Raw genomic sequence first — 16,873 nt, 5'->3', positions numbered from 1 at the left:
ATTCTGGTAAAATAGAAAGAAGTTGGCCCTTCATCACTGGAAGCGAAGTAGGAATTTCGGTTTTCATTGGTAGGTTACCTTTCAAATTTGGAGGAATTTCAAACGACTGAGAAGTCTGTTTGGAGTTATTTGCATTTATTAACTAATGTTTTACTTCTGGATAGAAATAAGATACTTAGTTCAGGTGAACGGCTCCTTCACTTAATGGACATAAAGGCCGGATGTGGGAAACAGTGCACAGGGTGGCTACATGAATTGTATGCGGTGACAAAGATAGTCTGTCTCCTATTAAAGGACTTCTCCTAGAAAATATAATAAGCCTGGACCAGACTGCCTACCTGCACCCTGTATGGCCTTCCGTCTGGTGAGCCAGGAGGATGGGTGACAGGAAGTGAAATCATGCACATTGATAAACGCTTATTTTAAAGATTATTTTCAAGTAGTATTGCTTTCATCTCCAGAGCTAAAAAGGTACAGAAAATGTAACCTTAGCAGAGAAAGCATGTGCACAGCATTCTTGAGAATAATCATTCAGTAAATCACATTGGCCTTTCCCATGCGGGGGAAGACAATTTTTTTGAACCTTGCAAAGCATTTCTGACCTTCAGTTTCACCCACTGCTTTTGCCTCTGGCTATCATTAGGAAATACCTTGGAAGAATCTCAGAATGGTTAATGAGAAAATGATTAATGGAATCATTCTCACTGGGGGTCCACAGACTCATACACCCTGAGAGCCTTGCTAAAACTTCACTTTCTCGGGTCACCTATGCAAAAATCTTATCTCCATGGACTACGGTAAACACTCATGCAGACTTCACACACGAAAGCAACTCTCCTCACGTTCTTTCCGTAGGTTCTGAAAATCTACTTGCTGCTTAGAATATATCACCTCAGAGCTAGCTCTGTGATCACTTCATCTGACTCTGCTCCAAATTTCTCATCTGTAGTTAATGTATAACAATACCTGACACACCCCAGGTAGGTGAGACATTGAATAAAGTGTCCTGAGTACGTTCGTTGAAACGCGTACTATGAGTAACACGGGCTACAATCAAGTTTAGAATATTTTCATTATACCAAAAAGGAACCCCACACTTCTTGTCTTTTACCCCCGTCAAAAAACAAAACATTCATCCTTTCAGCCGTAAGCAACCGGTAATCTACTTTCTGTCTCCATGAATTTGCTTGTTCTGGGCATCTCATATGAATGGAATCAGATAATCTGTGGTCTTTCGTAACTTTCGTTCGCTTAGCATAATGCTGTCACTGTTCATCCATGTAGCATGCACCAGGACTTCATTGCTCTTTATACTGAATAATATTCCATTGGAGGATCAGAGTCCATTTTGTTCATTCATTCATTCGTTAATGGATATTTGGGTTGACTTGTTTCCACTTCTCGGCTATTTTAAATAACGCTACCATGGCCATTCGTGTACAGGTTTCTATGTGGATATATGTTTTTTGTTTTGAATGTATACCTAGAAGCGGAATTGCTGGGTCACACGGTCACTCTGTGTTTAACCATCTGCGGAACCGTCAGACTCTTTATCAAAGTAGCTGTACCATTTTACATTCCCACCAGCAGTGTAGGAAAATTCTAATTTCTCCACATCCTCATCAATATTTGTTATGGTCTGTCCTTTTTATTACAGCATATCATAGCGAGTGTGAAGTGGTATCTCATTGTGATTTCGATTTGCATTTTCTTAATAGCCGATGATGTTTAATAAGCTGTGTGCTTATCTTCTTTGGAGAATATCTATTCAGATACTTTCTTTAAATGTTTGGTACATTTCACCAGTGAAGACATCTGGTCCTGAGCTTTTCTTTGTGGGAAGTTTTTCATTACTAATTCAATCTTTTGTTATATGTCTATTCAGAGTGTCTATTTATTCTTGGGTCAGTTTTGGTACTTTGTCTTTCTAGGAATCGTTCATGTCATGTAAGTTATATAATTTGTTGCTATGCAGATGTTCTTAGTGTCCCCTCATAGTTTTTTCTTTTTTTAATTTCTGTAAGGTCAAAAGTAATGTGAGGAATATAGTTTTAAGTTCCTACTTCAAAAGCACAATGTATTTGAAGTCTTATGCCTTATTGTAAAAAAAAAAAAATCCTATGAATATATCTATTTTAATATAAAAGTAATATTTACATTATTTACCATTGAGTAAAACTGAAGAACCAGAGTTTCCTATATTTATCCTGTTGTTTCATTATCTTACCCTGCAAGCAAGGGCAGCCCAGTTTGAGATAAGTGTAACAAGGTCAATTCTCCTCAGGGAGCGTTTGCAGTTCCTTCCCAGGACAGCCCAGTCTGTCCCTAATCATGCTAAGGTCCTGTGTGGAATTGCCGGGGTTCCACAGGACACCCACAAACTGCAGAAACAGGATCAGAGATTTCACTGTCCAAACAGATCAATCCACGAAGCATCTCTGCACTCCCACGAGGAGGGAGGGGGCGGGAGAAAGGAGAGTGTGCTGTTAATGGGTGTGCGTGTGCGTGCGTGTGTGTGTGTGTGTGTGTGTGTTCCCTGGGGTAGGTGGCAGTGTAGGGACACCGTGACATTTAGTCTCCTTTCATCTCTGGAATATTAACAGCAAAAACTAAATGGGTAAAGTGAAATCTTTTTTTTTTTCCCCCCAAATGAATATTTTTAACAAAGCGATGTTTCAGATTATTTACTTTAAAGCGAGTCTCGTTTCTTTCGCCTTCAACAAATAAGATTAGCAACTTGTAGGTATCACTTCTGTGAAAAATAAAAATTAAACTCCAGAATTCAACTGTATTTTTAAACTAGTGATCTTTAGCATGTACGGTAAACAAAGTGACATTCACATAAACCCGAGATGGAAATGATATTTTAATGGTTACATTAACTGTAACATTTCCCCCAAACTCTTAAAATTAATGATTTGCATTAATTATAAATTAATCACTCGGCCTCAGTTCCTAGTAAAGAGGGTCGTTATTAGCTCATGTGTTAAATTCTCTGCAATAAAAAATATTCCATTTCCCCCTTTCTTTTTCTTAGAACAACTGTTCTTGAAGAGCACCTGCTACTTAGTGGTTAGCATGTTTGGACCAGATATCATAAAACTGTGAGTATGCGGCACGTTAATCCGATTCGTTCGCTGGGGCGTGGGGGGAGACAGGCAAAGCGGAGGCAGCTGGCTCTGGTCCCAGCGGGATGTGTGCACAGGGCCGGAGCTGTATTCCAGTTCTTGTTAACAGTGGAAAATTCAACTCACATCGACCCAGGTCCTCTGCCACTGGAGGCAAAGGCTCCCCTCGAATTACAGGGTGGGGACCTGGCTCCATTTCTCTCTGAAAGCCTTTCAGAAGGAATTTCACCATGACCAACAAGACTGGAGCCTGTTGGCTGGACGGGCGTCTGCCCCTTTCTCCTGAGCTCGCCAGCAGGCCCCAGCCTGTCCCTTCTCCCCCTCGCAGGTCCTCAGGCAGCATCTTCTCCGGGTCTTCCCGACTCGCCTCTGACCTGGGCTTTCCTGGCCCTCTCCACCGCCCAGCCCCCACTCTTGTCCGTCAGGGTCCCTCACGCGGCCATCATTCATCTGTCTGCTTCCTGTCTGCTTCCTGTCTGCTTCCTGTCTGCTTCCTGTCTGCTTCCTGTCTTTCGCTTTTCTTTTTTAAACTTAGGGGCACTGGATAAGATAAATCATATTCCTGTTCACAAAACTTTCTCATCAAGGATCCAATCCTGGATTTCTAATATTTATTATTTAGTTCGTTACGTAGTTACTTTGAATAAAGTAATTAGCTTCCAAACTCACCACCCAAAATAAAGCCTGGGATGCTGACAATAACTTACCCTAACCAGGTGGTCCCTCTCTCTCGTTCTCATGTTCTCCTTTCCACCCAAGTAATAAATCCTTTTCTCTTGCTTTTGTTTTTCTATAGTTTTATTATATGTGTATATTATATTAATATAATCAAACATAATTGTATTAAAATCATATGATAATGTGATTATATAAAGTAATTATAATTAATCATATTTATTATATGTAGTCCTTTGAAACGTATCGTTTTTATTTTAGTAATTTCTTTACGAACAGAGCATCACACTGCATAGAACTTTCCGGGCCCACCACTTAGACGTGCGAGTCTCAGATCTGCCCACAGGGCTGTGTCATGGCCATAGTTCATTCGCTCTGACTGTGTGGAGCATTCCATCGGGCGACGTCTGCTCCTTCACCCTCCCCCTCCCCACGAATGGCTGTTTGGGTTGTTTCCTGGTTTTCTCTTTTGCGAGGGTCTATGAACATTCTTACGTGGGGCCCCCTGTCTCTGCCATTAGCCTCAGGGCAGAGAGGCCCAGAGGACAGCACCACCGCCTTCCTGCCCCCCACGATAGGGTGGCGCAGAGTTGCAGAATTTTAAAGACAAAAGAAACACGAAGCCAGGCAAGCCAGGAAGACAATCAGCGCCCTGCCCTGCGCGCACATGACCTGATCTCTTGTGGGCCCCGGCTTGGGAGTGTTTGAATGGTAGAGATCCTTTCTCCTCTCTTTATTTTTTTTTAATTTTTAGACTTTTATTAGGGCAAATTTAAAATGTACGGCAAAGCAAAAAGCATAGTATAACGAACTTCTATATATCCATCACCGGGATTTAATAATTGTTAACATTTAGCCATATTTTCTTTATCTGTTATCTCTAACAGTCTTTTTTTCCAATGTCATTTTCATACTCGCAAAATTGTAGTAGTTTCCTAATGTCATCGAATATACATTAACGTACATCTATTTCATCTAATGCTGATGTAATTGCTGTGAGGTGAGGGCTAGGCATCGAGATTCGTTAAAGCATCCCAGGTGACTTTAACGAGCGATACAAACAGAGAGCTACTGTGTGGGGACAGGGGGCTGTTCCTCCTCCACACCTGATTTGTGCCCTGGGCACATCTGGGGAGCAGCGAGGGGGACGAGGTTCTCTCGAGCGCTGATGTCCTGCCCCTTCCTACAGAATGGAGTCCGTGTCTTCTTGGCTCACACCCCTGTCACTGCCACAGCCTGCTAACTGGGCTCCAGGCCTGCAGGCTGGCCCAGTGCCCTGCAAGTCCACATTTTAGCTGGCCAACTATCTTTTCAATGCAAAAGTAATTTCTTTGGACTTTATTTCTGTGGACCTCAGCTCCAGGGTCATTTGTTCTGGAAGCTTTCCTAACCTTCCATAGGCTAAAATAGGTACCTCGGCCAGCAGCGCGCGCGCACGCGCGCACACACACACGCACACACACACGCACACCCACACGCACACACACACGCACACACACACGCACACACACACACACACACACACCCAGCACAGTACTTACCACGTCTATTTGTAATTTAATTCTCCATTTATTTTTCTGAGTTGCTAACTAGATTGAAAGGGCTAGGAGTACATTTTATTCATCTTTCTTTCTCTAGGTACTTAGCAAGATACTGAGTATGTGGAGGGATGGATGGAAGGAAGGAAGGAAGGAAGGAAGGAAGGAAGGAAGGAAAGAAGGGGAGGGCTTTGTATCTCCAGCACTTGGTACAACACTGGAACATAGAAGGCCTTCAATACATGTTTGTTGAATTAACTAATTCTTTAAATAAACAAAATTTTCACTACAGATGAGCAATGAGTAGACTACTCTAAAGAAAATTATGTAAACTTATTAAAACAGAAAAAACGACTGTTAGCTTATTCGATGAATCTGTTTACACACCTAGTATGAGCCAGGGTCTCGGGGGGGAGGGTCGGCTGGACTGGAGAGGTCTGCTGGACGGGGCCAGAGAACCGGAGAGATAAGCGGAAACAGCCAGCCCGGACGCCAGAGGCAGTGCGCCCAGGCACCCAAGAAGCGCTGTCTGAGGCTGGCGGCCAGGCGAGCTGGGAGTGAGGGGGAGGCGGCCGGTTCAGTTGGGAAGCCTCTCACTTCTGTAGCTGGAGGGAGAGTGCTGAGCACTAGGGCCCGGTAAGCACACGCATCAGGGAGAGGGCAGGCGCTGCACTGGGACTGGGAGCTCGATGAGAGACACTCTCCACCTCAGATAACTACAAGGGGACACGGGATGTTCAGAAACAGGGGGCCCAGCAAGCCACACAAAGAGGGCCACCCCCTGAGTGGGGGGTGGGGAGGGGAGGACGTTTTTTTCTTTGAGAGATGACTAATTCGCATTAGCATGGGATAGACCGCTTTGAGGAAGGCAGATGTATAAACGATCCCCCATATTAATGCTTTGCTGATAGAAATTTCTCCTCTTATGGTGTGTACTTCTTAACAACTTGTTTTACTCAAGCAGATACAGTTCTGGGGTGATGCAGGCCCTGAAAGCGACAACTTCATGCTTTAGTTGTAACCTGAATTTCAGGCTCCCCCACTGCACATTCTGGGTTCTGTTTCCTGAACCCCATCCTACAGGCTAACTTTCCAAACGCTCAGTCCACTCATCAGGAAATAACATTACAGTCTCGAGCTATAGCTCCTATTATTCTGGGAACAGCCCAGAATGCAGTTGAACTTTTTTTTTTTTTTTTTTTAGGCGAGGCAACCCTTGGTTGACCTCACAGATAGCAAGGACCTTGTCAGCTTACGATTCCTTATTTTTTTATTTTTTACGCCTACAGCACCTGGTCTTCCCAAGTGGTCTCCCATCCAAGTACTAACCAGGCCCAACCCTGCTTAGCTTCCGAGATCAGACGGGATCGGGCTTGTTCAGGGTGGCATGGCCGTAGACATGCAGTTGAACTTTTAATACCAATTCCAAATTTCCATTAGAGAGAATCTGATTGGTCCTACTTGAATGGCAGTCTAATGAGGTCCGATCAACTGGCCGGGAGTTATGGAATATAAACACAACTGCCAGGAACCTGCCCCCGTGAGTGAAGGGGACAGTTAAGTGAGTGCGTGAGCTGGAAAGAAACCTCAGAAAGCACCTTCTAGAATCTACAGCTGAGCTTCCAAGATTAGTCTTTGGATATCACCAACCTATGTTTCTGGTTTCGTTGCTTTTGTCGTTTTGGAACGGTTTGGTTTAGATCTGAATGAATAATTTACTTGGAGAAGCTACTAAAAGTCCATACTTTACTGTTCCTTGATTTCAAACAGCACATTATACTCATTCTTCTTGTCAAAAAGAGTTTTGGAAGCGTGAAGGAAAAAAAGGATATGCAAGGTTTGTTTTAGCCCCTTCAAACCTAGACGTAAGCCAAAGTGTGTAAAGAACACAATCTTCACACCGTCCCCAGGGGAAAATTAAACTCTTGTAGTCTCTTCCACAAGGTAAAGAACTATTTCTCTAAAGGGGAAGGGATGATTTGGATTATGCCTAAGAAAATAGTTTTAGGAGTTTAAAGCTATATCATAAATAAAGTTTTGTTATAAGGTCCAGAAAACTTTAAATCAATGTTTCCATCAAATGACACCTCTGTCCACTTTTCCTTTCCCTTATCTGTGGCTTCTCCTGAGAAGGAAAAAGGGGCCAAATATGTGGTGACAGAAAGAAATCTAACTGTGGGAGGTGAACACACAATGCAGTATATATATATATATGTTTTACTGTTAAACTGTATACCTGAAACTTACTGGATCTCGTTAACCAATGTCACTCCCCCCCCAAAAAAAATTAAAATTAAGCTGAAATTGTGAAAAAATTAAATAAACCAACAAATAAATAAAATGTGAATTAAAAATAAAAAAGAATTACAGGCCCCTGTGAGAAGCTGACTCCCAACTCAGTGCTATTGGTGCCCCCTCCCCGCCCCCAAGACTTCATTCTAAACGTGGGAGAAAGCGACGTGACAGGAAATCATCATGGCCCAGCGGCCACGCAGGGCTGGGCTCCAAGGCCATGCTGCCAGGAGCTGAGGGTTCTTGAATGCATTCTGGAGATTCACCTTTCTTTGAAATAGCTTCTATTTCTGAATGCCTGAAAGACCTTAATAGCCTTTGTTTTGCCCCGTTTCCCTCCAGGCTTAGTGCTGATATGAATGCCGATGTGGTGTGTCACACCCTGGAGTTTTGTAAACAGGATGCTGGCCAACCTCTGTGTCATCTCTACCCACTTCCCAAGGTGAGTGAGGTTTCGCTCTGAATGTCAGATCTCAGCGACATGCAAGCCCTTTAACAATGGTGTAAAGGGAAGCTCTTCACTTAGCGATTTGGGGGCAGGAAGAGAGGCTAGATGACATTTTCAATTACATCGTGAGAAATAATATTCTCAAGTTGCAACCTAGATCCCTTCCCCCCATGCTGCCAAAGAATGTCTTTCCTGGTTAACTATTACTCTGGGCTAGCATTGGTAGGCAATCTTTCCTGGTTAACTATTACTCTGGACCAGCCAAGGAAAGAAGATGTTTAAATCCCTCTCTACCAATTAAAAGTCAAATGAATCTCTTTTATAAGATGACTAACTCCTCCTAGTTTGCCCAGGACTTTCCTGGGATAAGCACCGAAAGTCTCACCTCCTGGGAAAAGCTGAATAGTTAGTCACCTAGTCTGAGCTTGACTGTTCTTATCCATAAAATGGGTATAATAAGATACCTAAAATACCTGCTTCATAGATTAATTGTGGGAAGTAGGTGAGCTACAACATTTAACGTGCTTACCACAATACTAGCTACATAAAAAAAAGCGGTAATAAAAATGGTGGCTAATATAATCATTGTCGATAGCGTTATCATTCAGAGATAGCTGTCTGGAATACGCTCCGTTCACTCTATCATGTGGGGCAGGTTTTAACTGGAAATGTTGGCGCGATCCCCTTGTCACACTCCTAACGAGAGTACAACATTAAATCCAGTGAGGCCTCACAATAAATATTTTCCGAAGCTTCCTGTGAAAATACAATACTAAAAATAAACAAAATAATAATAATAATAATAAAATATAAAATAAATAAAATAAAAATAAACTAAAATTCTATGCCTCCCATCCCAGAATTGTAGTTTTTCTGTAGGTAACCCAACAGATTTCTGTTCTCTTTATAATTTCCTTCGGAGTCTCGTTGAAATGAGTCTGTTTAACGCGTTGCGGCCTAAGCAATGAACATGACTTTGCTCAATGATAACACTCAGTGCCATAAGCCAGTCTCCGTGAGCGGGAAGGAAGAGATGCAAACGCCTGGGGCACATGAGCATTTCATGCTTCCGTAGCCACTGACTAATGGCAGATGAGAAACCGCAGGCTCTGCCGGTCTCTAGAAGAGTTAGTTAATTTTAATAATTAAAAAAAAAAAACTTTTCGTGTGTTCAGTAGCATGTGAAGATCGTGTCATTCGCCGTTCGATACAAGTGTGAAGGAAACGTGTAGGCACAAAGGCAAGCGCTGTGGGTTTCCGTGACTTCCCTAAATAACGTGAGTTATATATACTTCACACCCACAACTATACATAGTCGCAAAATGTTCGACTTTAAAAAACAATTTTATTTTTGTACTCTATGGATTTTATACCCGAAATATCATTTTCATGGCACACAAATTACACCTAAAAAACAGGTGCGAATGAGAAGGCAGAATCGCCTACCTACTAAAGGTAGGTGGAGATAAAGATGAAAATAATGTCCGGCCCGCCGGACGCCTTGCTTGTCCCCCTCCTGGTCCATACACGCCTCTATGTGGCTGCTGTTCCGAAATCTATCATCCCACCTTGGTGCACTTATGTACAGTTGTATTCTCGGACTTCGCATCGGTGGAATCGTACCGTCTGTTCTCCTTCGTCCTTGGCTTCTCTCGTTTGTGAGATTCGTCCGTGTTTCGCATGTGATGGTGTCACAGCACGAGCACTCGGACATCACCTGGGGAGGTCACGCTTGCTTTAGCTTCCCAGTTGGTCCATCCCGATCTGCTCTCGCCCTCTTTCCAATATATTTTCCACACTGATGCCAGAAATACCTTTCTATAAGGTAACTATGAGCTTGTCGCTCCGCACCAATGTCTTTGCCCAAAAAGCAATGTCTCCTTTGTCCTTCAACTTGGTGGACGCCTCCTCACCCTCCGGGTCTCAGCTTGCATGTCACTTCGACAGGAACGCCTTCTCCGACTGCTTTTACACAGCCCTCTTGCCAAAGCTCCTGGAGTGTCCTTCATGGAACCCGCCTTGCTTTAAATGATACGCCTGTGTGGTTGCCTGTCTCTCCCAGCAGGGTGTACCCTCCAAGAAGACAGACTGTCTTTCTTGTTCGCCACTGTATACCCAATGCCTAGGATGGTGCCTTGTACGTACCAAAGAAATATTTGTTTGGTAAATAAATGATGTGCCTCTAGCTTCCCATCACTGATGGAAATTCTGATTTTCCTTACTTCGCGGCCACACTAATTTTCGCAGTCCACACCTCTGATCATATTCTTCGCCCCAGCCATGATCTCCACATCACCTGCACAATTAAGTACACAGTTTCATTCTGCATTTTAGGATTTTCAAAAAGCCCTACTAGACTTCCACTATTATCTCTGTGTGTCCAATACTGCAGCCAAAAAGGAGAATCGGCCCACCTCAACCTTCTTTCTTAATTATTTCTTCCACCCGGAATGCCCTGCCAGCACCGGGCTCGTCCTTCAAGCTCATCGCACCGTCCCCTTCTCTGTAAAATCATTTTTAACTCCACAAAATGTTAATCCTCCTCTCAACCATTGTCTTAGAATACCTTTTTGAGTTCTACAACGTGCCAGTCCTGTTCTAAATACTTCACGTATATTAAATCGTTTACTCCTATGAAGTGGGTATTGTTGTTGCCCACATGTTATAGACGAGGAAAGCAAGACATGGGTATTAAGGTAAGACATTTGCATAGATTCCCTTATTAGGATGTAAGTGTACTGGGCGGGGGGAGCAGGTCTGCATCTTGCCCGTCTTCGGTTCCTTCATCCGGCCAGGCACATGCTTGGTATGTGGATAATATGGCGGGCACAGCACTTCCCATGCGTCCTCTCATTCAACGGTGCTCTTGGGGCATGTTTATTTTATAGACGAGGAAATGGAGAGTAGAAGTTAAGAAGTCTGCCCACGTGGCACAGCTTGTAAGTCGTAACAAGAAGACTCAGTCCCAGGTTTGTTTGTGTTTAAAAGCCAGGTTCTTACCACTGTGCTCTATGCCTCACTGATACTCTTATTAGAGGATTGCGACTTGTTACTTTGAATGGAACCATTGCTCCTGGGCCTGAAGCTCATTCCTCGCGGGCAGGACTCTGCACCTTTTCTGTCCTGCTTCATTCATTTAGGATTCTAATAAAATAGAAGCCGCATGAAGCGAGCCGTTGCCCCTGTGCAATGCTGCTGCGGGTGGCCGGTTCTTTAACCGCAACTCCACATCCTTATCTGCCACGAGCCCAACAATGGCAAACTCCATGGCTAATTAAGTGGGGCAAGAAACAGTCTACAAGGTCCAACTGGCACCAGAAGTTCGGAGGAAGAAAGAGAGTAAGAGGAGAAGAGAGGAGAGGACGGGAGGAAAATACAACGCAGAACAGGGAGGAAAAAACGCAAACTGTGTTACGAAGACCACCCAGATGGTTTCCTATTTTGGGGAATTACTTATGCCATTCCGCCCTCATTTGCACACAAAGCAAGGCATTGCCTGCTGCCGCTGGGTGTGTGTGTGTGTGTGTGTGTGTTTCTGACGCCACAGCTCTCAGCTGAAAATTGGACATGGTTCCTTCACATGCACCCTGTCCCTCCATAAACCTCTCTTTTTTAGATGACAGTCTTGCAGCATGTTTGCCCCAGTTGGTCCAGGAGTAGTCCGGAGCCTCCTCAGCTTTATGCTGCTCCCTCCTGGGTGCCCTAACTCTGAACCCTCCCGCCCCACACACACCCCTAGACCCTGTAGCTTTGAGCAGACCTCTTTCCTAACCACTCGCCTGAGCTGGAGGGACCGGCGGCATTTGCAAACATCTCAAAGGCATACTGCAAACTTACTTCACATCACTGTGCTCCTCATCGAAAGAGAATCATGTTCAGAATGTGTGCTCCAGCGGAGACAGATTCTCCTTATTTCCCTGGGGCTTCCAACCCGTGTAAACTGCTGCGGGGGAGGCCACTGCCACAGGAAAGCAATCCAGACTGCGAAACGGGTTTTCCCGCAGTGAATCCGAGGAGGCCGCGTGTGTGGGAGTGCGGACCTGCACAGGGCAGTCGTGTTCCTCTAGACTCCAGACCACCGGGAAACCGCCCTAAATGGGTTTGGGAAGGAATACGTTTGTACTCTTTCTATGAGAAAGTGATGCATAACAAATTCTCGTTGGTGAACTGAGAAAACAAGCTGACATCAGAAAGTGACCAAACATATTTTGCCCTTGGGGCATCAGATCTTCACCCAGGGCTCACACTCAGCGTGCAGAACCTGAACTCAATGCAGGGCTTCAGACCTGAGCTCCAGCCCCTCCCAGCACACCTGTGTTTGGCACAGACTGTGGGCACCTCCACGGGGGCCAGTTCTCAGGCCCAGCCAGAAGGACAGGCAGCTTTGGTTTTAGTTTTAATGAAATATTCTGAACAATTTCCAAGAATCTTTTATAAGAAGTTCCCTGACTTTCTCATTAGCAGTTAAATCATATAGCAATTCGCTCACTTATTCAGTCGCGCCTCAGCGAACGTTCCTTCAGCACTTACCATGTGCCAGACCCACTGCCAGGCACCTAAGTAAGTTACCTCTTTAAATCATCACAAGTCTGCAGGACAAATGTTGTCTCCCACTTTATAAATAAGTCTATTGAGACCTAGAGAATAGAAAGACTTGTCTAAAGTTCATAGCTTCTACAAAATACTTGGTTTTTTTTATTTCGCCAGCAAACATTTATATAGAAGGAATTATGTAGGGCAGTATGCCAGCAAATGTGGCAGGCAAACATGATGCAGATCGTGATTCTAGCAGGGGAGGCGGACCTGGAAACAAACTATGATGAGAAACAGGAGCCTCCGCGGAGGGATGCTGGGCTGTCTCCGGGGGGACGGGAATGGAGGTGACTGTCTTGGAGGTGTAGTAAGAGTTGGCCCAGCCCACCAGGCCTTGCCTGCCTTGATGCCCTGTACTTGGGCCCTTTGTGAAGAACTCTTCTGGTGCTCGGCATTGGCCAGCACCTTCTCCTTCTTTATTCTTCTGTTGAAAACATCTCCTCTTCACAAGAGGCCTTCCTTGAACAAGCTACGTGAAGAAGGTCTCCTTTCCTGCCTTCTCATGGCCCTTTTGTTTATTTCTTGCATCTCCTTGAGGAAAAGGACCACATCTTTCTTATTCACCACCATGTTCCCAGGAACGGTGCAGTACCTGGCACGTAGCAGGTGCTTCATAAAGTCAGTTGAACGAAAGACAAGGTGGATGGGCAGCTCTGAACGTGGGTTTTTCTTTACCTCCCCCCTGATGAGGATTGATCTGGTCTCGATGGAATATATCAGAGTATAAAATGTGTAGCTTATTTTAGAATGCGAGGAGTTTTCGAAAATATACGTGGGCCCCACCTCTGGACATCGAAACTAAATAGAAATAATTAAGCGCCTCTTCCCGTTTGGCTTTCTGGTCAACCTCTGCAGCTGATATTTGGTCTTGTCCTCCCCTCCCCGCTAGCTCTTCATAGGACATGAGTGTTTCCTCACACATCCAAGCCTAGGAGAAAACAAATTAGTAAGAAAGGAGCCATCCATGTGACCATTGGAGTTTCGGGTTAAGGAAGTGTCCTTTTTGAGTGAAAGCTGATCTTCACTGTGACTTAGCAAACCATCGAAAACCAAAGGTTATCTTTGAAGGGGGATATTCATTCAAGAAAGAATAACTTACAACTTTAATAAATTTTTCCAAACGACTTCACTTCGTAAACACTTGCCTGTGCCTGGAAGAAAATTTTATCTTTGGTGACGGAAACCAGAAATGGTAACGGAGTCACAAGGGTCTCATGTGAAATCAATAGGCTTTTAAAGCATAGAAAATCATTCTTTTGTTCTCATAATATACATTTACTAAGCTCTTACGCTCTATTAGGTACACATTAAGGGGCGAAAAATAAAAGGCAATGACAACCACAATTTGAGTGGCTACAACATACCAAAAGCTGCACTAAATATTTGTCAGACATCATCTAAAATCCTCCCACACAGCTGCAAGGTTATTCTATCATCTCAATTTTACAGATGAGAAATCAAAATTCAAGCACATTGTTGGTTGTAGAGTTGTTTACTTGACAATGTTTTTAAAGTTCCTCTTTAAACATCTCAGGGAATTTTGAACAATAAGATAAATGACAGGAGAATGTAGCCTTTTAGATACAGAAAAGTCAGTTTAAAATGGAACAGAATATAGTGCCTAAACATAAACAAATGCATTTGTTTCTTGTTTTTTATAAAAATAGAGTTTCAAATCACTGGCAAATCACTTGCTTATCCAGTAAATGGTTGGAACTAAATACTAGCCATTTGGAAATAAAATTTATGCTAGATGCTAATCTGTTCCATATAGCAAGATAAATCCCAAATGAATTAAAACTCGAATCATAAAGAAGGAGAATGAAACCATAAGAGAAGAAAAAGCTGGGCAATTTTATTTGTAATTTGTGATACAAAAGTCACAAAGAGAAATACGAATGCATCTGATTGGTCAAAACCTGACATACACAAAGTCAAAAGACAAATGGCAAACACCACACAAGAATTATTTTCTCCATCATTCAAAGAGTTCTTATAAAGAAAGAAAAGAAAGAAGAAAGAAAGAAAGAAAGAAAGAAAGAAAGAAAGAAAGAAAGAAAGAAAGAAAGAAAGAAAGAAAGAAAGAAAGGAAGAAAGGAAGAAAGAAAATAACGGAAGGAAGGAAGGAAGGAAGGAAAAGAAAAGAAAAGAAAATGTGAGGAAAGGCCATAAACAATTGGTTTACCAAAAAAAAAAAAAGAAGATCAAAGGACTAAAAATATAAGGGGAAATGCTGACCCCTTTCTCATAATTAAAAAAGTGAAAATTAAATGAGATTCTATCTACCTCCTATGTATTTTGCCTCCACAAAACTCTTTGAAGTTCATTAGACAGGAAATGATCACAGAAACAGAAAGCCTTTCAATATCAGAGACCACTCAATTAAGTTGCTCCCCGAAGACTGGAAGGTAGAAAGACTCCAGCAGAACCCAGGGCAGCATCAAACACCGTGCTTGGGCAGATGGCGTACTGCTCCATCACTTTGCTGAGCATTTCAAAGGAGCTTGACAGACAGATGCCAAGCTGTATTTTGGTATAAGCCATATTTGGAATCTTGGAGAATTCATCTACTTAGACTTGTTTCAAAACTTATTTGAGGGGTCATTAAACTCGTAGAGATCTCAAGGATCTTCAAAGGGTAGCAATAATAATGCAAATGTTAAGTTACTCTTGACTTCTGATAAGTAGAAGAAATCAAATGATTCCAAGGATGGTATTTAATGGTAATCAAGATTTGAAAATGGTTCTTGCCTACTTTTGAAAAATTAAAAAAAAAAAAAAAAAGATAATTATTTCTCTCTTGATAAGATGCTTCTTTCTCCCCTTAGCTCAGGAAAAGCTAAGGACCCTAGCGAATCGAGCAGTTCTGAAAGATACTTTGAATTTACAAGTTTTAACCACTGGTCTCCCAGCATCCACTCCTGCCCACCCTCTTCACCTCATTAATCACCCACATCAGGCTCAGCCAAGAAGTCATTTCTTCTAAGAATTTTTTTTTTTTCCCCCTGATGCCCTAAGCTAAGCCAGGGCCCTTCCTTTTTCCTCATAGTCCATCCTTCCAGAACTTATGACGATCGTAATCAAACCATTACACAAAATTGTAAGTCACATTGTAATTGTAAAATTATTTAATATCTGCTACCTTCTGTTAAAGTGCAAACTCCACGAGAGCAGATAATCTGGCTGTTTTATTCCTCAGACACACGCTGTTCCCTGAGATTTCCCCGGATCCCAGCACAGTTCACTGTACCTACTAACTGCTCGATACTATCTGTGCAATGAACAGAGTGATATACAGGACAATGGCCGAAGAGGTCCACGTCCTAATCCCCATGAAGTTATCGTCCGTGGCCAATGGGGCTCTGCAGGTGTGATTAAATTAGGGGCCTGGAGAGGAGGAGATAGTACTGGATTACCTGGATGAGCCAGTACTGGATTACCTGGATGAGCCCAATGTAATCACCAGGGTCCTTAGAAGAGAGAGGCAGGAGGATCCAAATGTGAAAATAAACCGTGACCACAGCAATCGACTGATGAGGTCATCTGCCGAGGCGGTCACCCCACTGCTAGATACGCAAGAGGCCAGAATCGAATTCTCCCTGGAAACTACGGAGGAAACCAGCCCGCTGACATCCGACTTTAGCCTTCTAAGACTCATTTCCAATTTTTGACCCCCAGAATTTGAAGAGAATAATTTGTGTTGTTTTAAGCCACTGGGAAACTAATATAAACCGGTTAGTTGTGTAGCATTGGGCAGGGCTGATCTAGCAACCTGAATGCAAATAGAATAGTAAAAAATTAGAAAACTGTGTTACAAGACAAATGACCTAAGGCAACCCCAAGGACTGAACCACACCTACCATCTGACTAACACTGTCATTTGTTTTAAAGAGTAAGACAATACCCTATGAAGAGAATAACCCACGAGTCCAGCACTGGAGAACTCGTGCCCAGACACCAGGGGAGAAACAGTCAAAATGAAACAAAACCTTTAGTTGTGAAGCCTTGGACAATTCCTTGAACCATGGCAGGTTTTCCATAGAGTTTTCAAATCCTCCGTTGCTGAGAGAAAGTGTATACAACGCCTGGTATAGAACTTGAAGCATAGACGAATCTCTATAAAAAATGGCGAAGTGGTGTGTAGGATGATGATGGCGGTGGTGGCGGTGGTGGTGGTAATAGCAGTAAAATCAGAGAAG

General features: G+C 43.2%; 1 protein-coding gene and 1 non-coding gene across 2 annotated transcripts in view; one reads left to right on the top strand and one right to left on the bottom strand.

Moving 5' to 3' along the window:
* The window catches only part of AOAH (acyloxyacyl hydrolase), a 131,908-nt gene that overhangs the window by 17,914 nt on the left and 97,121 nt on the right, over positions 1–16,873 (top strand). Inside the window, exons 3-4 of the mRNA XM_006912066.3 lie at positions 3,038–3,104; positions 7,976–8,075. Coding sequence (XP_006912128.1) covers positions 3,038–3,104; positions 7,976–8,075 — 167 coding nt within the window. The remainder of the gene's footprint in view (positions 1–3,037; positions 3,105–7,975; positions 8,076–16,873) is intronic.
* On the bottom strand, positions 6,622–6,740 carry LOC112479766. The gene has a single exon (XR_003046365.1). It is a non-coding gene; the product is annotated as a 5S ribosomal RNA (ribosomal RNA).

The sequence above is a fragment of the Pteropus alecto genome, unplaced genomic scaffold (genome assembly GCF_000325575.1).
Source record: "Pteropus alecto unplaced genomic scaffold, ASM32557v1 scaffold21, whole genome shotgun sequence".
In the NCBI taxonomy this organism is placed as follows: domain Eukaryota; kingdom Metazoa; phylum Chordata; class Mammalia; order Chiroptera; family Pteropodidae; genus Pteropus; species Pteropus alecto.
This window is presented reverse-complemented; position numbering and strand designations above follow the sequence as displayed.